This window comes from Austrofundulus limnaeus, unplaced genomic scaffold (assembly GCF_001266775.1).
Source record: "Austrofundulus limnaeus strain Quisiro unplaced genomic scaffold, Austrofundulus_limnaeus-1.0 Scaffold215, whole genome shotgun sequence".
Taxonomy (NCBI): Eukaryota; Metazoa; Chordata; class Actinopteri; order Cyprinodontiformes; family Rivulidae; genus Austrofundulus; species Austrofundulus limnaeus.
The window spans coordinates 844,588-871,534 of NW_013952617.1; the positions used below are offsets into that span (position 1 = coordinate 844,588).

The 26,947-nt window shown below is 39.7% G+C and overlaps 1 protein-coding gene across 4 annotated transcripts in view; it reads right to left on the minus strand.

The window, feature by feature from the left end:
* The window catches only part of trrap (transformation/transcription domain-associated protein), a 123,590-nt gene extending 97,038 nt beyond the window's left edge, over nt 1-26,552 (minus strand). For all 4 annotated transcript variants that reach the window (XM_014019295.1, XM_014019294.1, XM_014019293.1 and 1 more), the window contains exons 1-29: nt 26,508-26,552; nt 24,006-24,176; nt 23,244-23,293; nt 22,854-22,964; nt 20,635-20,739; nt 20,341-20,424; nt 20,129-20,185; nt 19,920-20,045; nt 16,681-16,758; nt 15,664-15,752; nt 14,966-15,062; nt 14,592-14,730; nt 12,500-12,578; nt 11,711-11,945; nt 11,293-11,629; nt 11,039-11,136; nt 10,749-10,943; nt 10,452-10,643; nt 10,197-10,362; nt 9,188-9,444; nt 8,504-8,704; nt 7,241-7,392; nt 5,130-5,329; nt 3,977-4,194; nt 3,635-3,832; nt 3,204-3,464; nt 2,887-3,048; nt 1,603-1,699; nt 528-649 (exon numbers count right to left, since the gene is read on the minus strand). In XM_014019295.1, the coding sequence (XP_013874749.1) occupies nt 528-649; nt 1,603-1,699; nt 2,887-3,048; nt 3,204-3,464; nt 3,635-3,832; nt 3,977-4,194; nt 5,130-5,329; nt 7,241-7,392; nt 8,504-8,704; nt 9,188-9,444; nt 10,197-10,362; nt 10,452-10,643; nt 10,749-10,943; nt 11,039-11,136; nt 11,293-11,629; nt 11,711-11,945; nt 12,500-12,578; nt 14,592-14,730; nt 14,966-15,062; nt 15,664-15,752; nt 16,681-16,758; nt 19,920-20,045; nt 20,129-20,185; nt 20,341-20,424; nt 20,635-20,739; nt 22,854-22,964; nt 23,244-23,293; nt 24,006-24,105 (4,206 nt within the window). In that variant the 5' untranslated portion in view covers nt 24,106-24,176; nt 26,508-26,552. The remainder of the gene's footprint in view (nt 1-527; nt 650-1,602; nt 1,700-2,886; nt 3,049-3,203; nt 3,465-3,634; nt 3,833-3,976; nt 4,195-5,129; nt 5,330-7,240; nt 7,393-8,503; nt 8,705-9,187; nt 9,445-10,196; nt 10,363-10,451; nt 10,644-10,748; nt 10,944-11,038; nt 11,137-11,292; nt 11,630-11,710; nt 11,946-12,499; nt 12,579-14,591; nt 14,731-14,965; nt 15,063-15,663; nt 15,753-16,680; nt 16,759-19,919; nt 20,046-20,128; nt 20,186-20,340; nt 20,425-20,634; nt 20,740-22,853; nt 22,965-23,243; nt 23,294-24,005; nt 24,177-26,507) is intronic.
* Between the last annotated feature and the right edge of the window lie 395 nt (nt 26,553-26,947).

Below are 26,947 nucleotides of genomic sequence, written 5' to 3' on the forward strand. Positions count from 1 at the left end.
GTGTGTGTGTGTGTGTGTGTGTGTGTGTGTGTGTGTGTGTGTGTGTGTGGTGGGGTGGGGGTTAGAAAATGTAATTTAGAAAAAAAAAAATATTGGGTGTGACCAGGTTTCGTGCGCAGATTGTTTCTCACCTTAGGGGCACAGACTAATCCATAATTAAAAAGGTTATGTCTGCTAATCTAAGGCCGTGTTTTGGCTCAAAGAACATTGCAGATGGATTARGTGATATAACACAGGTATGAGTTTCCCAAGCAACTGAAAATAAAACCTCAATCAATTCAGAAACAAAAAGGCCTTTAAAGAAGGACTGTTGTGAGAACAAACAAACAAAAAGGTAGTGGAGTCATTAAATGAACAGCGTTACTAAAACACACACAGGTTTGGGTCAAAAGATATTTGCAGGTTAGCTCAATTTGACAGGTGGGAACAAGTTCAACAAGTTAAAGTAATAATGTAATATGCTGTCGCTAGGCGATTATCATTTATAAAAACAAAGAGAAAGAAATAAGCACGCAAGTTGTGCTGACCTTCCTCATGCACGCTTCTCCYGCTTCTTGCAGTTCATTGTTGGTGGAGTTAAGAGCTTTAAACAAAGCAGCAATGATCTTCTCTCTGGACTGTGGCAAGTAGTTACAGGCTGCCAGGGCATCTGAGTGAGGAAACGACACTAGGATTCAATGTTTTCACTCTGAATGTCCATTTTCAAAGGGAAAATGTAAAGCAAAACAAGTTAACAAAACTTAGGCTACGTTCACACAGTGAACGTAACCTCAAAACTGACCAACGTCTAACTTTTTATTAARGGTGCACTGATAAATCAGCACTGATTTCCTTAATTTGGAAAAATCGGCTGATACTTGGTGGCAAAGACCTGCTTCTCATCTCTACCTCCACAAGGGTCTGAAAATCARCCAGTGCTTAATGTCCAGTTAAAACAAGTTTGTACTGTTTCAAGGGTATTACGGTTTTCAATAAAATAATATTGGAACACTGAAGATGTATTGTGACCTTATAACATATGACAGTGTCATATATTTAAAAAAAATCTGTATCAGCCAAAATCAGAATCAGCAGATCAGACTTTTTAATGATCGTGATCGGTGATTGGGCAGAAAACTGCAATCAGTGCACCCCTAATTTTTTTGTTCATGTGACACAAATCAGGGTTTTTTTTTGTTTTGTTTTGTTTTATTGGTTGTTTTTAGAAATGATGAAATTTGACCTTTTCAAATCAAACCCAGGTCTTTTCATTTGTGGTCATATGAATTTTACATCATTGAGGTTAGGGTATAGGATACCATATTACCACCATGTCTTCAAAACCTGTATCGATCCAGATTTTGATATTATTGATATCAATGTCATGCAGTTTAAAGCATTTTCAGCTAGAAAAGTCCAGACGTTAATTTATCTTTTTTTTTTACTTTCTTGATTTGTTATGGCCTGGATAACTGAGAATTTACACCAACATATGACAACATGATGCTCTTACACGCATTTTCTTTTACACAATAACCATTAAGTTTTTTAACTAGGAAAACAGAAACCAACAGTAATACTGCAATAAAGAAAAAGTCATAATATATAGTTGGGACTACTTACTGAGGGCAGCAATACGAAGGGGAACCAGGGAGGGAAGGCTCTTATAACATGGCAATTTTGTCAAAGCAGCATCTTCTGCTTCACACAGGTTCAAGAGCTAAACAGAGTAGAAAAAATAAACACAAGAAAAAAACAAATATTTTATCTATTATAGTACATTTAAATTTATACCTTATAAAGTTGCCCAATATGAAGACAGGAACTAAGTTCATGTTTGTGCTGGTACAAAATACAACACATTACAACATTTTTGTCAAAGCATCCCTTAAAGGGATCCCTGATTAATTGTAACATTAGACTTTATTTGATAAACATATATTTTAACTGTAAAATAAAGACTGTAAAAATACTGTAGGCTGTTTAGTTTTGTAAATTTTTTAATATATATTTTAACACTGAGCCATTTTATTTACACACAAAGCATTCTGGATAAATGATGATGTGGATAGGTCCTCGGTTTGCGTGAGCTATATCCACCCTGAAGGTTAATCTTGGACAATATCTGATGATCGACTCTTTTAAATGAAACCAGAGAGCGTTGACAGAGAGAAGGTAGAAATGACTCAGCCTGTAACTGAAAATATGGATGGAGGACAACAGAGCTGCTTCATGGAAGAAGAACCTCAGATTAGCCTGTTAGCTTTAGCGTTAGCCCAGATGCTATATTGCCTTGTATGTATTAGCTCAGCGCTAGCGTGACAAACAAGCTAAACTGAGGTCCTCCATCCATATTTTCAGTTGCAGCCTGAGTCATTTTTGTGTTCCTCTCTCTGTTATGTGGATGGAGGACCTCAGTGACGAGAGGAGAATGTGTAGCGCTGAGCTAACACATATATATGGTGATAGCATTGGGGTTAATGCTAAAGCTAACAGAATAAGCTGAGGTTCTTCTTCCATGAAGCAGCTCTGTTGTCCTCCATCCATATTTTCAGTTACAGGCTGAGTCATTTCTACCTTCTCCTCTCTGTCAACGCTCTCTGGTTTCATTTAAAAGAGTCGATCATCAGATATTGTCCAAGATTAACCTTCAGGGTGGATATAGCTCGCTAGCAGCCTCGCACCGAGGACCTATCCACATCATCATTTACCCAGAATGCTTTGCATGTAAATAAAATGGCTCTGTCCATTTAATATATTTTTTAACTTTTAKTTTAAAAATGATCAAAACTAAACAGGCTACAGTATTTTTACAGTCTTTATTTTACAGTTAAAATATATGTTTATTAAATAAAGTCTAATATTACAACTAATCGGGGATCCTTTAAAAGTGTCAAGGTTTCATACCTCTGTGTAGAAGACCTTGTGCTCTATAACATTCAGGTCCATTGTGAAGAGGCGGGGCTGCAGAGTGGTGCAGAAGGTGTTTCCCTCCATCAGACCGATTTGAGCGTTCGCAGGCTGATGACGCAGCAGGTGCTTCTTAGGAGGAACCATATCCTGCAAAACCTGAAGAGAACTTTGGCTGTTTAAAGGACTGTCTTCACCCCAGATAATCAATAGTCAGATTCGACAGAGAAATAATAATTAAAAGCAAATCAGCTGGACCAGCTGTGTTACATACAAGTTACTTAAAACTAGTTGTGACGGTTTTATCATTTCACCTCTTTGTGTGGTTCCATGATGACTGTGACGCTCTTTCCAGTGACTTGTGCTAGAACCTGCAGGGAGTGCATGGCCTGTTTTCTGACAGTGGAGTTAGGGGAGGTGACTTCTCGGACGAGGTCGTGTGTAACCATGTGGAAAGATTTGTCCTGGGCAGCCAGCAGCTCTTCTGTCTTTTCTTCATCTTTTAATGGAGTGGCACAGCGCACCAGCAACTGCTCTAAGGTGGTCTTTGCCATGGCTACGGCCCCATTCGACACCTGTGTGAAAATCGATGAGGTAATAAATATAGCGTGTTAACAGTAAGGGCACAACGATATGAAAGCAGAAAGCTGTTAAAGCTCTCCTGCTGCAAGAGGGAATGGACAAAAGATGGAAGCAGAAAAACCTATGCAAAAATATAGCTAAATACCAGATGACACAAGCCCACCTCTCCTGTGAGGTCCATCATGACAAAGAGCAGGGCTTTGAGGAAAGTGAGCTGGTTCTGTAGCACCCAGATCAAAGGCAGTCTTTCCATCAGAAACTTGATGGACACCACACCCCCGAGTTTGGCGTACCAGGCCTGCTCATAGCAGCAGGCACACAGACGCTCAACAATGTAGGAGAACAAGGGCAGCTGGCACGCCTGGGGGTGCAAAACCAAGAGTGATTAAGAGCGAATCTCATACGAACATAAAAATAAATGTGTTAAACTAAATATAAAATGAACATGATCAAGGTTGTTGAAGAGTGTTTGCTAAGGGTTGATGTAATAAATAAAAAAACTTACCCTCTCCTTGGAGCCGAGGATGATGCTGGCCACGTCAAAGATGACAGCCAGAGCCACTTCTCCAATCTTACACAGCTCCTTCTCCTCGTAGGCCATGCAGATAGCGATGGCGTCGATAAGTACCAGTGGATCCATGCCCTTCGAACCGTTCTCCTCACTGTGGAACATGGCTGTGCTCGGCTGGCTGCCCAGCTGGTAACACGGCAGCAGGAACGGGCCTGGAAAACGGAGGCAAAAAAAAGGTATTTTCTTTCACACAAAGGTTTTAAAAGCTTGTTCCTGTATGTAAAAGCAACACATTTACTAAGCGTTTGCATTTAATTTGATCTTTTACTGGCTAAATGTAAAAGTAAAACATAAAGAATAAACCAGATCTGCATTGTAGTGAAAATAATATGAGTTCTGTTATGTGCAGCTGAGAATTAGAACTATTGTTTTACAGCAGGGATGTCCAAAGTGTGGCCCGGGGGCCATTTGTGGCCCCTGAACTGATTTTGTGTGGCCCCTGACTTCAGTTCAAGAATTATATTAATTTGTTTACAAATTAGTCCCCCCAGCACAAGTGTTTGATGGAGACTTTCTATTTATTATTAGGGCAAATTTATGACAAAGCAAAATCTTATAATAAAAATTTTTTGGCAACAATACCAATTACTTGTCTTTAAATAAACAGACTCTCAGCTTCTTCCACATCGATCTGGTGACTTCTACTCTAAAGCTGATTTTGCTGCACTCCAATCTGCTTTTAATTAATTTATTAAATTCGTCTGAATACAGCAAACATTTTCAACTRAAGAGTGACCTAAATCCTGATTTTATTGATCAGAATTGACTAAATTGGGTTATTTTTCCCCCAACTGAAACCTAGAAAATTGCAAAATTTCTTTCAATAAGAGAAACCCGCAAAACACTTAAAGTTCTGGATCTAGATTAATTTATGCATCCATTTCCAGCAATAAATCTGACTACTTTATTTGTTTAAATAAAGTWTTCAATGCTTAGTTTGTTGTTGAGCAGGTAAAAGACAAATATTTTTGGCCCTCAAGTCCCTCTGACGTAACGATTTTGGCCCATGTGACAAAATGTTCGGACACCYCTGCTTTACAGAATGCTAATATTAGACCAGCAAACTAATGAGAGAGCACTTCCTCACCACACTGTTGAGCCACAGCGACCATGGTATAGTGCCGAATCAGACTGGCCACAAAGGGCAGCGCGCTGGGCCTCAGGTCCTTTATCACAGCAGACATGAACGCCCCCGTCAGTGCCTGTTCAAATGTTCTGCGAGCAGGTGTGTCTTGCGCCTTGTAGCGGTGCGAGATGATGACGTTAGGAATCCACTTCTCCGTAAAGCTAATGGGAAGAAAACGGCAGCATGAATGAGATGCTCACCTTCAATATCAATAAAAAAATGTATTATAGTGGCSGTATTAGTGTTTGCTGAAGTAAACAATTATTTTAAAATACCATAAGCTTGTGTAAGACTTCAGTCTATTGCTTTTACAGCAGTTGAAGGGAGCTGGACCGCGGTGCGATCGAGCAGCTGTTCGCTCCGTGCTTGAGCTCGTGTTTTATAATGCTGCTGCACGCCACAGGCAGAACTGATGGATCGCTTCATTTTATTAGTYCAATTTTTGCTTTACACTGCTCTTCAAAAGAGAGAGCTAAAATGATGAGAGGTGGGCTGTTCGTGGTGGGTGGTACAGCTGGCAGAATTTCAGATTAATTTCTCTCTATATCATTTCACCCATTGAAACATTTCTCTGTTCAGCTCAGGTGGCCCGAGTGGTCAGCTCTGACCGACGGTGCTCACACCTGGCTGGTTAATGTGTACCCCCAAAACTGTTCTGCATTCAGGAGTCATTTACCCACTCTACAGTACCTAACTATGTCAGAGCAAATCGGAAAAACATTTATCCCATAAAACTCCACAATGCACGGTGTTCAACTAAGTCATTATAATGCAATAAATGCTGCTCAGTTCTGTTGGACACAACACATTCTAGTGACCACAGTGGGTCCAAACAGCCCTTAAAGCACTCAGACCAAACGTTTAACGGAAGAAGCCWACACCACTTCCTGTAATCTACTCTGATGAATAAAATCACAACAAATCAGTCATTTACATAAACTAGGAAGGATTCAGACAACAGTTACATTAAAACRTCTGCTTAAGGATGGCTGTTTAACTATAGCATAACTCAACCCCCAAGAGGTGCACTCTGCTGCTTGTGTGTGGTCACATCAGAGTAGAGCTGCCACAAACGATTATTTTTATAGTYGATTAATCATCGATTATTTTTTCGATTAGTCGACTAATCAGATCATACATTAATTGAATATAAAACATAGAGCTTATCATGCCAGAAWGCAGCTGCTATTATATAACCATCATGGGATTTTAGCTATATGCTAACTAAAAATAATTGCTGTGGAAGGCAAGCTCTGYCTTGCAGATATTACACAGGTTTCTCTTTCATTTTCTTAAAATGATCCCACACTTTTGAGCTCCGTTGCTGGGTAGCCATGATACCAGAGCCTGTCTGTATAATGTCTTGTGACGTCCACGGCCTACCCCAGTTACCACTACTGTGCATGTGTGTCAAGGACAGAAAGGCAGATGTGGCAGTGGAAAGTGTCAAAGCAGTTTGGAGAGAAAAACAAAGTAAAGAAAAAAAATCGATTATTAAATTAGTCATCGATTATTTTAATAATCAATTAGTCGTCGATTAATCGACTAATTGTGGCAGCCCTACATCAGAGCAGTAGGAGGTCCTACAGCTTGTGTCAGGACAACCTGCAATCATTCTACGAAATGTTTGTGGCTAAAAGAGGTGCGGACCAACCCCAAAGGTGGTCTGATGAGAAATATTTCCAGTGCACAAAAATGCTGTTCAAATCTTTATTTATCATTATCTGAATGCAATCTAATAAAGAAACATTGAAGAAGCAGATGTGAACACCCCCTAACTTGCATTAAAACCTTACAAAAGGTGGAAACACATTTAGCTACTGGTCATCATAACTGGTAAGGACATGAAATCGATGACAGGAAGTCATGCATGTTGTGGTTTGGAGGAGGTCACAGAAAAGATTAAACAGATGGCGGACAAGGACAAATGCTGGTGCTAACTACAGCCTGAAATGTAGTATCCGTGTGTYACTTTCGCACTGTAACGAAAATGTCAGTTTTCTAAATATATAAGTGCAATAAAAACCACAGTATGAAGGCATATGGCAATCAACTCCAGAACGTTTACTCACTTAGGATGAGACAGAAGCTGGTAGAGAGCGTGTTTATTGTCGTCCAGACTTGTCATGGCCACCAGGAAACACTTAATGACCTCCCAGGCCTGCCGTCTGTAGTAGGGCTCTGTGTTGGCGCTCTTCAGACAGTCGAGAGCCGTCTCGATTGCCTTAGGAGAGACAGAACGAACAAAATTGACGACGTTTACTTTAAATATTTTCGTCTGAACGGATATTTATCGGACGTAAAACGCCAATACAGCTAAATTATTCCTATGGGAAACAAACAGCATATTCTATATGTGTGATTAACTGCGAGAGGAAACACTGAGCACCATCTGGACGAGTAAAGGTCATTATCTTTTCTACATTATGAGCTGTCAAGCCGCAGCGGCCAGGCACTTAAAAGGGAGAAAATGAACTAATTATTGCCACTCAGAACGGAGAAGGACGAGGAGGAATCCAAGAACTGAGAGGGGAGATGAGGGCTCASCGTAATTGAATTGCAAACCATTCGGTGAATTAGGACATTTCTGTCAGGATTCCGAATCCGACTCGTGAACGAGAACTAACAAACGAATATTTATTTATAAGCTCAAACATATTTTAAAATCAATGTCAGTACAGAAACACAGCTGAGCTTTTTATGCTTGTAGAAGTGTGAATTTATCAAAAAATAAATAAAAACAATGCTCAATAAAAATAAAATGATGACCCCCAAAAGCAAAACAAATAATAATTTAAAAAATATAAAATAAAATGGTGATATTATTTGATCCGTTCATTAACTTGCAGCCCTTTAAAGCTGTTTCCTTAATGTGCCAACTAACCATATGGCTGCTTCATACACCTAGAAACTCACGCCTACAGCCTGTGCGTGCATGTGTGCGTGTGTGCTCCCTACATGATGATGGCAAACACACAGACTGATAGCCAAGAAAGGAGAGCAGCCATTAGAGAGAGTAAATAATGCCGTCATGGTGGCCCGCAGTAGATTGATGATTACTGAGTAGGGATGAGGAGGAGAAACAAGACATGAATTTAATTACCTGGAGGACTCACAAATCTCCTCACTCACATTCACACACACACACACACACACACAAAAAAACCTGTGACAAAGATATATTGCTCTCAGTGGAGAACAATAATGAGGAATATCAAGCTCTTTTATGCTCAATTCCCTTTTTCTAGAACCCAAATGAAAAGGAAGGAAGGGGCAAARGGGCATTCAAACTGGTTTCAGACAGGACTCCTGTCACCATATTTATATCATCTCACCTTTTCCATGGGAAGTTGTATAGATGCTTTGCAGTCAGTGAATTCCACTTTAATGCTCGGCCCCTGGACCTCAGTCACCACGTAATGAAGTCTCTGAGACTCCTTCAGCATCTTTCTGTTGCTGCCTCCAAACTTTCCCAGCACCCGGTAAGCTACGTGGGAGATGCTTTCTGCTGGATTACGGAGAGTTCGCCACAAAGCCTTGAAACACAGGGTGGGAAAAAAGATATGGACTAAACTTTAGAGCCAAAATAAAATAACTGTACTGATAAGTGTAAAGCCTGACAGGAGACTCTTATTATTCTCCGAATTGTTAAAGCCATTTTCATTAATAGACAGTATCAGCACAAAGCTACAAAGGCTGGCTGGTAAATTAAGTTTGTTTTATAGATTATATAGATTGGTTTGGCAAATGTAAATTAGCATTYGCTGTTCTGCAGAGCTGTGATAAAGAGGCTTGGGAGTTAACCTAACTTAGTGATTTGTCTGCAGATACTGACGGCCCCTCTGATAGCGCCTAAAAGGCAGCTTTGCTGACTCATACGAAATTAATGAATTCAACAAGCCTGAAGGAGTTCTTCAGGGGATCTTCGATATACCTCGCAACTAAAAAACTTCACTATAAACCGAGAATTCATGAGCACACCGTAAGCTCCAACGGCCACTCCGTCAGCAGCTTCCCACCTGCATGAGCTCAGCCCTGACAGGCTGGATGTGGTCGTAGAGGAAGTCGGGCTGCAGGTTGTCCACGCACAGCTCCAGGGTGCGGAGGCCCTGGCTGACGAGAGTCTGGGAGCCGTTGAGCGCCGACACCAGGGGGTCCATCAGCATGGGTAAGTAGGGCAGCAAGGAGCTCAGACGCACCGGCACTGTCAAACACAACTCCACAAACAGGTCCTTCATGTGCTGCTTGTGGAGGCCACTTTGAAGCATGTTCAGACCTGAGACACACAACAGAAATGTGAACTTTAAAATTAAGATCAAGATTGCTTTAATGACAAATACACTGCAAAAACTGCCCATCTTGCAAAGTTTTAAAATCTTATATCCAGCCAAAAAGTCTTTTTAATCTTGTTTGAGACTGATTTATTAAACAAGAACTGATTGTGTAAGAATAATAATTTTGTTTTCAGAATGTGTAAGGTTATTTGTCTTGTTAGACTGAAAATTTGACTCAAATTAAGTCAAAAATTTCTGCCAATGGAGTAAGAAAATTTTACTTGGTAAGATTCTTGAAATAAGAAAAAATTGAGTCAAATCAAATATTTTAAGAATCTTACCAAGTAAAATTTTCTTACTCCATTGGCAGAAATTTTTGACTTAATGTGAGTCAAATTTTCAGACTAACAAGACAAATAATCTTACACATTCTGAAAACAAGATTATTATTCTWACACAATCAGTTCTTGTTTAGTAAATCAGTCTCAAAACAAGATCAAAAAGACTTTTTGGCTGGATATAAGATTTTAAAACTTGGTAAGATGGACAGTGTTAGCGATGAGGCGTGAAACAGTTTGCTGCTTTTACATCTTGTGCAAAATTCTAGCAAAAAAAATCTGTGCTCTTTGTTCATCCTCGAGCTTTACATCCTCTTATTAATAATAGTAATGTTAATCCACAGTCACAATAAATGTAACGAACTATAAATCCCTAACTGTCAGRCACAACAGATTAATGACATGAGAAGTTGTACCTTGCAGTAGATTAGGGAGAAGAGGTAAAAACTCCTGGTAGAGGAGGTCGTGGCTGCCTCCACCAATGGAGCGGAAGAGAGCCCGGAGAAGCAGGAAGTAGTTGTAGGGCTCTTTTGCAGACTGCGCCAGCTCCATGGAGCTGTTCACTATCTTGTGGAGGTGTGGCTGAGTAAGAAAAATAAATAATAATAGCAATAACAGTGTTTTAGAGGTGTTTTCATTTATTAATTGTGAAACAAAAAATGTTAAGTTACCTTCAGCATCTGCTCGTTCTCGGCAGCAAACAACGACACTGAGCCAAAGACAAGTTTGAAGAGTTTGAGGTAGAGGTTTGACAGCTCAACATTGGAGCCCATCTCTGGCAGCCGTTCAAGAAGATACTCGACCAAGATGGTAGCAAACAGAGCTGATGTTGAGAGGTTGGCCAGGAAGGAGTTTGCCACAATCTAGCACAAGAAAAAAWATATATATTGTGCATTATTATGCATCTACATTCTTATTTAAGAGAAAAAAWATCCATTTTTATTCACAAACATGCTTTTATTATTCACCTGCAATGCATAGTTCTTGGAAATCCTCTCCACCATGTATGGCACAGTTGTCTGGAAAATCTCCTTGAAGGTTAGCGGGTTCATCATGGTGAAGACCCCAGCGAAATGCTCCAGAACTTCTTTCTCCTCCTTCATGCGTACCGTCTGGCAGTTGGCCACTCTGATGTACGTCTGCTGGTTATTAGCAACTTGAACCTTTTAGTAATAAATAAATTAATGCATTTGCACTTTTAGTATTCTTGAAAAAAATAGATTCAAAGTATGCAGTTGTTTTGATTTTGTGTTCTCACCTGGTAGATGTCCAAGGCCTGCATGGCGTATTTGACCAGTTTAATGTAGATTTGAGTCTCTTTTGGCTGGAGTTGCTTGTTAGGAATGAACTGAGCCTCTGAAAAACATCATAATAAACAGAAGGTAATAAATCAGTGTATTCAAACACAATCTCATTAATGCACCAWGAAACGCATTCGAACGTTAACATTTTAAAGGTGTTTTAGTGGCAAATATTCTGATTTCTAACAYTAAACAAACTGATTTCCCTCACCTCCAGGAGCTTTGCAGGAGGTGATCCCCCACGTGATGGTCTTCACTCCGCACACCAAAGTCTTGACCAAGCTGCGACAGTCCGACACCTGAAACGTCTGTTTGTCTTCTTTGTCTCCGGGTCGATCGAAGGGCGTCGCTGGTGCGGGAGGCGGAGCTGCAACGGGCGTCGGGGGAGCGGGTGGTGGAAGGGCAGGGGTGGTGGAAGGTGTGGGTGTGGCGGGGACCCCGGGTAAAACCCCTGGGTCAACCACACCCATCTCCGACTGAGGCTTGCATTTTTTAAAGATCGAGACAAGCTGGTAGCGCGCAATCGTGTGAAACTTCAACACAAACACCTAATTTAAAAAAAGAAAGAAAAAAAATGAAAAATCAACATTTTTCGTCAAGATCTTTGTAAAAATGTTTGTTACAGTTACCTCCAGCATCCTCATCAGAATGTCCCGTCCGTTCCCGTTCTCCTGCTCCGACTTGGAGCGGATACAGTCCACCAGGTTGAGAAGCAGCTTGCAGGACATGGTCTGGATGTTACTGGGAAGCGACTCGTCATCGATGTTCTTAGCAAAGAGCTGCACAGCTAGAGATAAATCGGTCAGGGGCAAGTTCTGGCGAACATGGTGAACCAGATCTGCCAGCGTGCTGTAGGCCAGGGGTCTGGAAAGACAGATGTAGTTGGAAAAACTTGGAAGGAAAAAATACAACATGGTTGCAGAATAATGGTGAAAAATCTACAAGATTCAGGGAGTGGAAAGACTTTGTCCTAAAGGCAGAAAAAGTAGAAATCAATGCGGGTGTAGTTTTACAGAACGTAAGGGAGAAAGGGGGGGGGGGGGGGTTGAGTTAATAAGAGGCAGAGATAGTCCTGCCAGGTTTCATCCAACTGCCTTGTTTCCTGCATTGTTCTAATGGGAAACGACAGCTATTTTGTTGATGAGGTGAGCTGTTCWGGCAACTGGGAAGGGGTCAAGGTGGTTTTAAAATCAAACTAAGAGAGGACGTGYGAGCAGGCGGCCTGCCTCTGCGGAGATCAGAGCTCGACAGCGCAATCTGTCCTGAAGTGTTACGATCAGCTTTCCTGACGATTTCTCCAACAGATTAACATGATGGGACATTTAACGCTGCACACCTCTGGTTGAGAAATCAACAAAGACAATACGCCTATGCCGACTTCATGCGGTTCAAAGGATTGTGAGCTGTTGAGAAATTACCTGAGCGTCTCTCGAGCAGTGTAACCAGAGCCGATCAGAATRGATTCATCAAAAAGTTTGTCCATACAGGGGATAAACTCTGAAAGAGAGCAATAAAATGTAAATGWTAAATCTAAAATATCAGGAGAAAACATTTTTGGATGAAAGAAGAAAAAAAAGTCACAAGAGTAAAATATTTAACATCATGGCAGCAACAATGTTTATATCATGGCAACATTATAAACATAACAGTTGTATTATCGTTGCAGTTTGTTATTAATATATTCATCCCCTTCAGTTTTCCACTTATTACAGATGTAAGGTGTCAGTACTGGCCTGAAACAGAGACTAGACATGGAAAGAGCTCTGCATTAAAGACTCACTGTACAGCACCCAACATAAAAACAACAACTGACTTTTGCCTGTTTTAAAGTTCCAGTTTTTATTAAATCAGTTTAAAGGACACTTATCATGCTTTTAAATTCTTCTTTTTCAGATTTAAATCATTCACTTAAGAGTCTGTATAAAGTGGAGCAGCAAGGCTTTGGTCTGAATTCCTCCTTACTGTAACTCCACAAGCCCCTCCTTCACCTCTGTTCTGAGCTGTGCCTCAGATCAACTCGTTTTGGGACTGTCTCTTTAAATCCAAAACAAAGCGCTTCATACCCCGCCCCCCTGTAGCTTCTAGACCGGTCCATGCCAATTTGATACAGGGGTTTACGACTATAGCGACGCAGAAACTTTTTATTTAAAATTTAATTAAAAGATGTCAGTTCTGTCACAAATAATTTTAAGTAATAGTTCAGAAAACGTTATAGAAAATAAAGAAAGCTGAGCAGATTGATAAATATGACCTAAAAAGAATAAAGACATTTTTGCAGTACCGGAAGAGACAAAAGTTAACTTTTCTTCAATCCTAGAAAATCCAAGTTCATAATAAAGTGTATTTAACAGCTAAAAAAAGGGGATTTTGCATGATACAGTATAGTGCTGGGCGGTATACCAGTTCGTAACGAATACCRTTTTTAATTTTTGTTATGATATGGATTTTCTGAATATTGACATACCGGTTTAAAYAGCCTGAACACTTTTTGAACTTTTCGTCACGGCCACCAATGAACCGTTTCCTGGGGGACACTTTCCGTCGCAGCACCGCTACGCGCATTAGCATGCTAAATTTATTGTTGGAGTAACTGTGGTTATTCTGCTGCTTATATCGACTGACGTTAAAAAAAACCTCCTGTTTTCACCATCGCTGAATGTAGTAAACAYCTCTTCAGTGACGTGCACGATTCGATTCAACGCGCAACATTAATATGGGAACATTATTGCATGGAGACTATATCGTGGTTCTATTGTGAAAAGCCCAGGGAAGTAGTTCTGTAGTGGAATTGAGTTGACTGGTGTGTAAGGTGAGTCATCCTTTTAAGCTTTATTAAATAACATAAAACAATACACCCAATCTCCGGCCTCAAACCCCCTCACCACCCCCTTCAGGACCGGACCAAAATGCGTGAAAGACATGTAGAGGAGGGAGACAGCGACACAGACAGAGGTACAGTACATTTTCAGGTACATTTTATTATCAGCTGAGGTGTGATGAAAAAAAYACCATGACATACCGTGAAACTGGTGTAAATGTTGAAAAACACCGTGATATAAAATTTGGGCCATGCCGCCCAGCACTAATACAGTATGTCCCCTTTAAATTAGAGAAGCTGAAAAATTCACTGTCTAATTATCCAAACTAAAAAAATAGCTTTCAGGACTTTAGTCACAAAACAGTTGAGCTTTTTTTTATATATATAATCTCACTTTGCAAGCCCAGGTTTCTACATACCCACAGTCTAACTTGTAACAAGTACAAGACTCATCACTTGTAGAAATGTAAAAACTTTCTGGCCAAAATCCAAGATGCAAATGTTCTGCCCAACAGGGTCAAATAAAGCAACAAATACTTTCTAAGTTTTGGGAGTTTTCATTTTAAAAAAATTTAAATAAAAATTAGATATAAAGAATAATTAAAGCAGCGTAAAACAGATTTTAAATTACTTCCTCATTATCATACGTCGTGCTAATTTACATGTATTTGTGTAAGAGTGTGTGTACGTACGGCTGCGCAGGTCAGTTGTGAGGATGTGCTTGGCGGCGATGAGCAGCTCCTTGCGGAGGTGAGCGGTCTCAGACGGGCAGTTGGAAAGAAGCTGCAGCATGCCTTTCACCAACTGCTGGGAGTATTTCCCTACCATGTCCTAACAAGGAGAAGAAACACACCAAACGTAACTCCATCTTTTATTTTCTTGCAGTTACTATGTTCTGGGGCCGGTGGTGGTCTTTAGGCAAAAACTGAAACGGTTTTTGTAAGAAAAACAGAAAATATGCAGAACGCCTTGGGAACAGTTCTTCTACCTGGACACAAGCCCCTAAAATATGTACAAAATATGGTTATTTTTATCAATTCAAATAAACCAGCTGTGAATCATTTACCTGGTAGATCCGGATGATGTAGGCCAGAAATGACAGAGTCTTGATTTGCGCAGCAATGAAGTCTGCATACAGCTCCTTGTTAAAGAGTTTGTGTTGCCTACAGAGGAAACAATTAAGATCCAAATAAACATTTTGTAGCCTGAGAGACAATAATGATGTTGGTAATTATGCTGTAAACCTGCAGTATTGGCAATTACAGCTGGTAAACTTGTGTGTATACACGTGGGAGTCAGTTCTACATAGGTGACACGTGGGTTTATGTCAGTTATTACTGGATGTAGAAGAACCCTTCTCGGAACTTGCCAGAAAACTGATCCAATATATTTTTCTAAATTAACTCTGCACCATTTCCTTCCTGTTCAAAATGCTTCACATTCCCCCCGCACCCCCTCCTCATCCTCATCCACCTACCCTGAGAGGCTTCACCTCCTGCTAAGCCAATTTTTGCTCTCCCAAATGGATTTTAACTCCAGCTTTAACAGGAAAAGTGCCAAGCAGCACCATCAACAAATTTAGTTAGAAAAAAAAAACAGAGGAAGAGTGAGGAGAACAAAAATAAAAATCAATCCTCTTTAACATGACCAAACCCATTTCAAAGCCTGTAAAAGTGAAAATKATTTTTTTTCCCTCCACCTCCAAAGAGGCTCTTCAACACTTCCTGAAACATGAGCATGCCCAGACACGTCGAGGTGTTTTACCTGGCCTGGGGAGACACCTGGAGCATGATGGTGTTCATGATGAGMGGCACAAACTCTGACACCACGTTGTGAATGTTCAGTTTATACAGCTGAAAGAACACGAGCTCAGGTTAGAAATACACACACTTTATTACAACTAAAGGAACTAATGCTTAAACATTTCATTGCATTTTACATATGTTAAATAATTCAAAGTACATATACTATAGCTTTAAGAAATATTGTCATCTAAACATGAATTATTTTAGTCTGTAAATTTTAACCTATAATAAAGAAGTGTGATTTAAGTTTACAGTCAAGTCTTTTCTTAATGCATTTTCCTTGTTAAAAAAGGTAGCCAACAAAAAGACCCTTTATTTATTATAATAGGATGCTAAAAGAGAATAATGTGTGAACGTGTAAGTGTGTGTGTACCTTTTTGTCTGTTAGAAACATATCTCATGAACCACTACAGATTTAAATGGTGCTCCTATAAAGTAATCCCTGGCTGTGCAGCTACAACTGGTTCATTTTTTGAGTCAACTATATTCAATAAGATTTCATAATTTTGAGATGTTGAGCGATTGACACCCACCYCCACAAAAACAAAACAAAGCAAAACAAATAAATATTTTTTAGGAACTAAGAAATTGGGTGAGATCTTTGTTTAAATTGTTGCCATTAACTACTTCAGTCAACTCTGTAAGCAAAATATCTGACRAACCACTGGACAAACGTCAGTGAAGATTATAGAGTCAAGATGGCCTACACAGAACTTCTCTAACACAAAATCTGAAATAATTTAGTCAATTTTACAGTCACTGTGCTCAAATGTGACAACACATATTCTGAACATGAGAAAATTAATGTTTGACAAAAACAATCACTCCATCGTTCCTCAGCATAAGATAAACGGTGGCGTGAAAGGCAGCAAGTGATAGGAATTCCTCCATGGAACAACAGGCCTTTGATTTGTTTTGTCTTCAGTGTGAACCATGTTTGGACGTGAAATGATGAGTCTAGAGCCGCTTCACTTACCTGATACATCAGCACAACGATGATGGGCAACTCAGCCAGAACCTTGAGCGACAACGACCCCCGAGGGATGATGGTGTGCTTGAGGCAGAAACAAAAAATAATAATAATAATGAGAACACTAAAAAAGGAACCTGCTGAACATAAAATTTGTTTTAGGAAACACAAAACTGCCATAAAAAGAAAAAATAAAAAACAAAATAAAGGCTGCTTTTCCTTTAGGCTTTTATATTTTTCCACACAGCATTTTTCAAGGTAACTGTGATTTTAATAAATGTGTATTTTACGTTGAGATAAGAGATGTTTAGTGTTATGCTTTTCTTTCCCACCGCTCAATGTTTATTATAAAAACAACCACGGTGTGTTTTTATGGATTTTATATTTGAATAACGGTAGAATCATTGTGTCATGTTTGTGTTTCAGAATGCTGCAGCACTGCCATCTAGTGGTTACAGACAGTATGCTGGTGGAGATTCTCAGTTATCCAGGTCGTGACCAATCAAAAAAAGTTATAAACAAAAACAACTGTGCTTTCAATTCTAAAGTTGAATATCTTTAGTTTCACATYCAGGAGGATTTTTCAATTCAAAGAATAAAAACTAGGGCTGAACGATTTTAGAAAATAATCTAATTACAATTTTTTGTCTATAAATTGTGATTTAATTTGCAATTTTTTAATGTCTTAAGTATTTTTCAACAAACAGAGGCAATAAATCAATCTGTTTTATAATAAACAAAGTAAGATTTATTTAAAGCACAGACTACAATAAAGCAAACATATCTGTAGCTTTACATTTTCACCATTTCTAATTTTTCTTGTTTCATGCAATATGATATTAAACATGTTCAGTGAACTTCCTAAACACTGTCTGAACTTCACAGGACAGTCTATAAATAAATAGAAATATATATATATAAATATAAAAAATAAAGCTTTCCAGCCAGTAAAATCATGAAAAAAATAGTGCGAAAAACAAAGAGAATAAACATCTGCTTTAACCAACTCGTTATTTTCTAGGAAAATCAAACTCACATCATCACCTGTGTTTGCCAATAATTGTGATTTCAGCTATAAGAGAGTTGTTAAAGAGAAAACAAGTGAAGAAAAACACTAAATGTGTTTAAAACTGCAATTAAACTTAATGAAATAAAAATAATTTTATGAATTCAGTGCTTAGAGCCACATTATATAAATTTAATTTGTGATAATCTTAAATTTAATCTGCAGACTGTTAGATATCACGAGGCACAGGGAGGACGAGGTGAAACTGATCTGTGAGTCAAACATAGCTGGGTCCAGAGATTTATTTTACAGAGACAGTACCTGAGAAAAATATTACGTTAAATATTACATCTTGCTTTGTAAACCAGGTAGAAGCAGTGGCAGCTTTGTGATTCATTTGCAGCCGTCTCCTCTGTTGACAGCAGCCGTGTGTGTGTGTGTGTGTGTGTGTGTGTGTGTGTCACTGAATGAGGCAGTGAGTCGGGCTGCTTTAGGAAGGGGGAGGGGCGCACTGCACCACTAGCGGAGGGGAGGAGGAGAAAAGTTCTCTCGTCAAAGCTTCGTCTCTAAAATCACCAGGAAAAGTCGCCAGTCTCTTTTTGGGAAAAAAATGGCGCTAGAGGGATCTAAGTTAGAAAATCTTGTTTTAACATATCGCGAGTTAAGTTGGGCACTCATGGCTATAGGTGGCCGGATGGCACCACTCTCGCCTCCTGTGCCTGTGCCCACCCCTCAAGGTTTACATATAGACACTTAGGGTTTTGGGTTAGAGTAGTGGTGGAGGGGAAACTGGCACCACGCCGGCCTCTGCCTCTTCTTCTTTCCCTTTTTAATTACTCTATAGAACAACGTGCACCAACAGTACATCTGGGGGTGGGGGTGTGTGTGTCACGGTCTTTATTCCCATCCCGTTCCCCGACTGCCATTTGGGGAGGGGGTCCTGAAGAAGGGCGGGCCGCCGGGTGCGGTCCTGGGCTGTGGGTGGGCTCGGGGCTTGGACGGTTGCCGGGGGCGGGGCTGGCTCTCCATCCTCCCTGGTGCTTCTTGGTCTCCTGAGGTGTGGCTCTTGGTTCCTGTGGGTGGTCCCCTGGCCGGGGTGGCTGCCGGGTTCCGGGGGGTGGACGGCTGTGGGGGTGCACTTGGTCGTTGGAGGTGTGGTGGGGTGGTCATGGGAGTGGCTTCTCTGCGGCGGGGGGCTGGCCGGGCGTCCTGGTGCGGCCCGGGCCGGGCCTTGGCTATCTGCTCCTCTCCACCTCAGAATGATTGGGTCTACCTCCTGGGTTCGGATGTGTGCTGCCTCCAATAGGGGGTGGGTGACTGGTGACTGCCTGCTGGGGCTCGGGACCTCTGGACCTGTCAGGCTTTGGCCTGGAGGGGGTGCGCCCTGGGGGCCCGGACCTCTGTGCCCTTTCTTGGATCTGCTCTGGTATGGCGGGTGCCGGTGGGGCCCATGAGTTTGTCGCTGCTGGCCCCGGGGGCTGTGCATGTGGTCACTGGGGGGACTCTCCCAGTTCTCCCCTATGGTCTGATCTGGGGGGTGGGTGGGCGGATCTTCCCGTGCGGGTGCCCCTTGGGGCTCTGCGCTCGGGATCCCTCTCGGGCCCTTGGGCTCTGGTCTTCCCTATGTCTGCCTCGTGTCTTGGGGGTTGGGTCTCGGTCCTCCACAGTCACTATTAAATATTCCATTGGAGAAATCTTGTATATACACGCATGTTCACAACTGCTCACAGACAGGTGCTCTGATCCGGGGGGTTCTGACAGGTCACTGAGTGTGTATATACTGACAATATTTATGAATGTAGGCATGTATGTATGTTTATCTTTATATATGTATGGGTTTGTGTATATATTTATATATGCCCTCCATGTATTTATCCATTTATTTTTCAGGTGAGCGGACAGATGTTGGGTGTCTGGTCCTGTGTTTTGTTGGTGTATATTTGATATACTTCTTGTCGCTATTTCAATCTTTCTAATTACTTCTCTCTCTGTTTTTCTCTCTTTCTCTATTTTCTCTTCACTTAAAAAAAGTCACTGATGATGAAGAAATAAATAAACTAAATAAACTAATAATATTTGGTTTCGTTTTCTACTGAAGTGACACAAAAAAAAACCATATCGCGAGTTTATCGCAAACGCGATTAATCGTTCGGCCCTAATAGAAACTTTGATTACAAACAGTAGTGTAGAAAACAGCACGCAGAGCCAGGTTTAAACAGAGATCTGGTCAGCAGCTTACTGTTCGTGTTTCGCTGTCCTCCCTCTCAGGTGCGGTCTTAACCAAGACAGATGTAATCATCCCCACCATGTCAGGTGAGGGCACGGTGTTTTCAGCTATCACCTGAGGATTCTCAAAGTACCTGGCCTGAAGGGAGAAAAGAAGAGGTGAGGCAATGATGATTTCATTAATTCCATTGTAACAAAAACTTTACATGGAGTTGTACTTACAACAACTTTAGAAAGATCTTTATAAATCTGCTTCACAAAGTCCAGAAAGTGGTGAATCTGGCAAAGAATTAGAGAAAACATGTTGAAAACTCTCCTTTTCTTAATATAAAAGAATTGTTTCTGAACTATTTAAAGTCAGCAAGAATGCGTGTCATCTTAATGAAAATACAGACAGTTTCGAAGCATGCTGAAACTAATGCAGAGATGCTCACCTCCTGAGAGATTGGAGGGCGAAACTGTTTGTGCAGTTCAATAATGATCCGAAGGCAAATCAGCACATTTTCCTCACTTTCAATCTGAGAAATCAAATTATGTGAAAACATAAAACCATGCAACAGTTCTGCATTTAAAACATTAAGTTAAGAGGATTATTTTTTTTGATCGTACATCAACATAACAAAAAAAGAAAACAGACACCAGAAAACGATGACCTCCACATATTTCACTGTTATCTGCAACAAAACCAGCGCATGTAACATGTTGTGTTTGAAGAAGAGAACTCGTACCTCCAGGAAGCGAAACATCACTGATAAGATGTTCTTGGTGTGCGGACGAAGGTGTTCGTTTGTTGGGATGCGGTGGATGATTTCGAGCACCAACTTTCTCAATTGCTGAACCAAAAAAAAATTAAATAAATAAATAAATAATTAAAAAAACAGGAGAAAAGAGCCTCTTAATGCCAGAGTGATGCGAACTTTAATCAGTTCTTGTGATTTGCTGTGATGAATACCAGTAATTGGAGCAATAAATACTTCATTCACAAGTAGTCAAAAAGTAAAAGGTATTATAAATGAAGACRAATTTCTGGTTCTCCAAAATACAATTTCCAAATAAATTGCTTCAATGGACATTTTGAACCCATTTACGTTGAAACAGCTGTACACTTTATATGAATTTATCATCTGCATACTTCAACTATGAAAATATAAAAATGCTTTGGTTTGGTATGCTTTTGGCTGAGGTTCTTTGTGACAGGAAAGTTGTATAAAACATAACTGTAGCATATGGATAACATGGGTTAAAGCAAAAAAAAGACCTTTTGACTGAATTTTTGTCCTTTCTAATTGGAACAGAGACTCTCACAGTTGGCGCTCCTTCGTGGCAACGCTCTGTCACTGGGAGAAGGGAGAATCGGCTGGTAATGTTAGTGATTCGGTAGTTTCTTTTGTTTTGCTCCAGACAACTTGTTAGAAGCTAACGTTAGCGCTGAACATCAACCGAATGTAAACATACAGCAAGCCAGGGGTGACACGAAATACAGAAACACACAGGCACAAGACGCCATCGAGGGGGGAAAAAAATCAATCTCATGCCCTACAAATTTATTTTCCCAAATTTAAATGAAATCAATTCATAATCAATTAAATATTTTTTTTACCCAGCCCTATTCTGAAGTAGTTTTTATTTTAGGGCGACAAGGACCAATTGGAGATGGTCTAAATGCCGCTTCTGACCCTCCAGCCATGTGATTTTGAAGTGTGGTCTAAATGTTTTGAATCAGAAGCTGACAGACCAGACCTAAAATATGAGKATCGATGTGATCATTGGGCCTCATGCAAGAACCGTTCGTACGCACAGATTTGTTCCTAAATTGTGCGTACGAGTGATTTAGGAGAATTTGTGGCATTCACCAATGTTTTCGTATTCTACGATTTTTTTCAGATACGAACAAAATTCACGAGTGGTCCAGACCTGTCGTATATTTTACGAACAGCCAGTCTGCTGTTATCCAGACGGGTTTTCTTCACTAATAACTTTATATTTCGTTAGTTTGAAGATATTTTGAGTTGAAAATAAATTACACTCCATAATTATGTTGACAATAAGTTATTCTGCTTGAATTAGAGTTATAATTTTAAATGTAATAATTTAGACTAACAATATAAATTGTTCGTTCGTCCGTTTTCTGCCGCTTATCCGGGATCAGTCTCGGTGGCAGCAGCAAAGAGACCCCCCTCTCCCCTGCTACACCTTCCAGCTCGTCCTGGGGGACTCAAGACGTTCCCAGACCAGAGGGGATATAGGATCAAGTCCAGGATTTTCTCCAAAGTGCCAGACTTATTTTGAAAACATTTTAAAATGCTTATTTCAGACCCGCATCTGAGACCACCTGCGCCGCGCAGCGCGCTGGGGGGGGGTACGGTGCGCAGCGCTGTGTCTTCTGAATAAATGAAAATGATTTAACACAGTTGTTTATACTTTTAGCAACTCTTTTTATTCCACAGCTGAGCTGCTAAAAATGACAGATTTTCTTTTCTGGATCTCTGACAGACGGACTTCAATCTCTGAACTCGTAAAGTTTTTCTTTTAAGTTTTCGCTGCCATTTTCATGAATGGACACTTCCTGATATCTGAGGCAGGAATCATAGCCTTATATGGTGTTTTTGGGGTGATAATTATGCTAATCTCCTCTCGCGTGCACAAGCAGCTGGATAGAACAGGTGTAATTTACGCAGCTCATTTACACACTTTTCCTGAAGATAGAAGAGTTTGTTGAATCTGACGTGACATGTTCGTACGAACCCTTTGTACGAACAAAAGTARGAGAAATTTAGGATAARAATACGAACATGTTCTTGCATGAGGCCCATTGAACCTAAATACAAATAAATACTTGGTTTGGCTTAGTTGGTTTAATCTTTGAGAAAATAAAATAAAGACACTCAAATGTGTGTGTGTTAAACCCTTGAAGGAAATAGTGGTGAAAACAGCACTCGTCACATACCTGAGTAGGTTTTTCTTGGAGAAACTGCACCTCTCCATCCTGAAGGAACGTCAGGAAGCGAGGGATTATGTGTTCCAAGAAGGTGGAGTACTGAGGCGAAGATGTCACGTTCTGAAAGCGATAAGACCAAGACGTTTTTAGATTCTAAACCAAAACAAGAATTGTTGAAGTGAAACCTAACTTATTACCAACATTTTTATGTTTTTAAACCAGGTTCCTAAGTGTACCAGAATCAGTAATTTCTCAAGTTCAAATTACTCCTCCAAAACATAGTTTGCTCCATTGACTTGGATCCACAAAAACCACCGACAAAATGTATCATAATCCATCTGCAGATGCGTGGAAAACGATTCCACTCCATCACACGGTGAAGGCATTCGTCTAACTCACCTCAAAGTTCTCGCTGACCTCCTGCATCATCTTCAGCTTCGTTTCATCAGCTGGAAGTTGAAGGACAGAGTGTTGCCATTAATCAAACCGCCTGAGGGATACAGTTCCACTCTTCAGGGCTGTCTCTGCGTGCTCAGCAGGGGCGCTCAGATCTTATCAGTTTCACTTTCAGCGTCCAGGTTAATCAAAAGGTACACCGAGACACACACTCAAACACGCTCACACAAACACGCACGCTCGCACACGCTCGTACCTTTGACTGGACTAAAGACTCATCGCTCTCATCACATCGCCCCACGCTAAGCACTGAGGTTCCAGATTTAATTTATTGCACATTTTAACTTGACTAAACCTTGTGAAAACCCCACTAAACTTTTGAAATGTTTTAAATATTCATTATCATCTAATCGAAATGATCTCGATCATCCCCATGAGCCACACCTCATGACTGTGGGTGAGGGTTAGAACATAGATGAACTTTCTATTTCATTCTTCACCACAACAATAACTCAATTAATTYTGCAATTATAATAATGATAAATAATGCATAATAATTTGTAAGAAACCCTTTACAAAGTGTGAAAATAAAGACATAGTAACAGCTTTATGAACCTATAATAATTTATTACTTAAACAAAAGCGTTCCTGTTTTTCTTTTCTTCATTCAAAATGCATGTTTAAAAATGCTGTCTATGCAAATGTAAAACTTTTTTATATAACTGACCACTGAGTTTTGAACAATGTCATTGTTAGTGAACTTACGTGTGTTTGTATCTGTGAGGGCGGCAACAAACTGCAGGTACTTCTTCATCAGAGTGGTCTGGTCCACCACTGTGGGACTGGGTGCGGGTACAAACGCCATGGTGGCAGCGCCGCGGGGACAGACTGAGCAGCAGCCTGCACTGATCTCTGTGGTCACTACAACCTCATGTGCTGTGGAAAGAAAAGAAATGAAATTAAAAAGGAAGAAACCCAAGCCCATTTTGGCTTAAAAAAAAGACATCTTGAGGCTCGTCTTGAGTTATTGCAACTTTTGCGGCTGTTGCTCAATTCAAATAAACTAAATTAGGTAACTGTCCAGACTGCAGCCTTTGCGCAGGTCAGACACATCAGTCGCTCAGACAACTGCTTACAGGTGTGCTTGTTATTGTGATTTATTAGACTGATGCAGATTTCTAAAACAAGCCTAATTTAAGCCAAGATGTATGGAAGTAGCTCTGATTTTGTTTTGCATGTTTTAGAACTATGTTCAATTAAATCAGTTTATGATTCTGGTAGTTTTATGGAGGGACAAAATTGTTTTTTAAAAGGGTTGTGTGTCCACACCACTGATGTACGTTGAACAGACCTATCATAAACTGCCACCCAATGGGCAACCAGTGTAAGTGCACCACAAATTTCTCCAAACAGCTCCAAAATTAAATTTTCTTTAATTTGCATTTAATCTCATTTTTTCCCATTTTTTAAAAAAGGGACTATATAAACAAACCTGAACTAAAAATAACAAAATGCTGTGAGTCAAGTCTGTACGAGATCAGGAAAGCCTGCGATGTGCGATAACACAGCTTAATATTGCGATGACGACATGACTTCAGATAAATGAACATTTGACGTCTTTCTGCTCTGGATTGAGAGCAAAGAAACAACAACTAATACATCATTTTCATTCCAACATGACAGTGTTTTTTTAATACAACTGGACACATCTGCTGCTGTGGTATCCACGAAACAACAAACTGATTGCAATACAGTTTCTAAATAACTTTAAAACATCACCCCCCATTAAACAGATGCTTCAGATGCTCTAAATACTGAAAAATTGTAAGTAAGAGAAATTTAGGATAAGAATACAAAAATGTTCTTGCATGAGGTCCATTGTCTCCAATGACCAAGTGGTTATGATTTGATGTGGTGCCTCAGGTCCCATTTATCAGACTGATACTGACAAAAGGCATAAATGCAAACCCAACCATTGATTTGTTTATGCAGTTTTTTGCGATGCGCCTAATGCACAGGCTGTTATTGTGATAATGACAATTTTGCAATATATTGTGCAGCCCTACGGACAATCCTACTTTTGTAGATGGTCCATGCAAACTACAGCTTATTATTGATGTAAATAAACGTGTTTGCATTACTATACTTTTAAGTTGCAATTACAGTTGCATTGTTTTGCAGAATAGATTATGTCATTTTCACTTAGATGAATGTAATGGAGTTAAGAAAAAACCAACAGGATAAGTTACAATCCAAGTCAAATGATATTATGCTAAATATATTAAAAACTATAAGCACTTGAAAAGCCCACAGACCCTAAGGTCGCTCACATAGGTGATCCAGATCATCACCAAATTTTAACTATTTGACMTTTGTGACAACCTCAACAATTCATGACAATTTCATGAAAATATAATTTTAAGTTGTCTTGTGCTCAGACAGACAGAAGGACAAATTAATATAACCACAAACACAAATTCCTTGGGGGGAAGCAATGAATGGAAATCATAAAAAGAAGTACAAAAGCAAACAGTGACTAACGACAAGTAGATGCCAATACAGAAATGCAGAAACTAAAATTCTGAGAAAGCTGAGAATGTGCCACCTGCTATGTGGTAATATCCTAATTATTATGGACATTTTTATACCATAAACACAACAAAAATATTTAAGACAGTTGTAAGGAATCAAACCAGGTTAATCGTGTTTCCTTCAAAACAACAATTTTCAGGAGCTTTTTTTTTTTTTTTTTTGAAAACTTAAAAACTTATGTTGTCCATCATGTTAACATATATGAATTTTCTCAAAAGAGAGAGCTCAAACTACAGAACGGATTTATAAACAGATCCAAAAACAACATACCGATCAATAGACGCACAGTGATGATGTCATCAGGAATCGGCTAGCACGATTTTGGTAACTTCCAGCAGTATTTAAACATTTATAACAACATTTCGGCAAAATATTTGAAAAGCTCAATTCTTATTTTGCCTTCCTCGCTCATTTATTCGCTCAATAAAACATCAAAGCTTATATATTAGTTTTGAGGGATGCAGGGCAATCATTAGCAAACAAGCTAGCCTTTTCAAAGAAAAAAGCGCTCGTGCATCTTACTACCGGCTAATTAAAAAATAAATAAACCAGGTACTGGTCACAGAAAATTAGTTCTAACAAACATTGCTAAAACCTAAGTGCACCAAGGAAGCTTCAGAATACACCTGATGTTTCAGCAAAGTTTAAAAGACAAAGCTAACCTTGTGTACTTACCACAAGCTACCGACAGGAAACAGTCTGTGCTGTGTGTCCGCCGCGCTCGCTCGTCTTGGAACCCAAGTATAAATGTGAAACATCCCTCCGCGTGTTCCTCGTCATATCTTATATCTAAAAGTAAAAATACAACATATTAATATTCAATAGAGATTAATAAACACATAAAATCGAGAAGGTTTATGTTTGGGTGCTGAAAAGAGATTTTATTTTTCAAAATGTCTTAATCTAGTACCGGCGCATTGATACAAACTGAAAACAGAGGTTATAAGACCATCGTTTTCGATGGTCTTCGTCCTTTCGTGATTCCTGAAAGTAAGCGAAAAAAAAGGTGAATATTTAAATTACAATTAATAATAAAACATATAATTACTATAAATAAACAGATTTTTTATATACTGAATTTGATCACATTTGTGCAAACAACTGAATTTTAATAT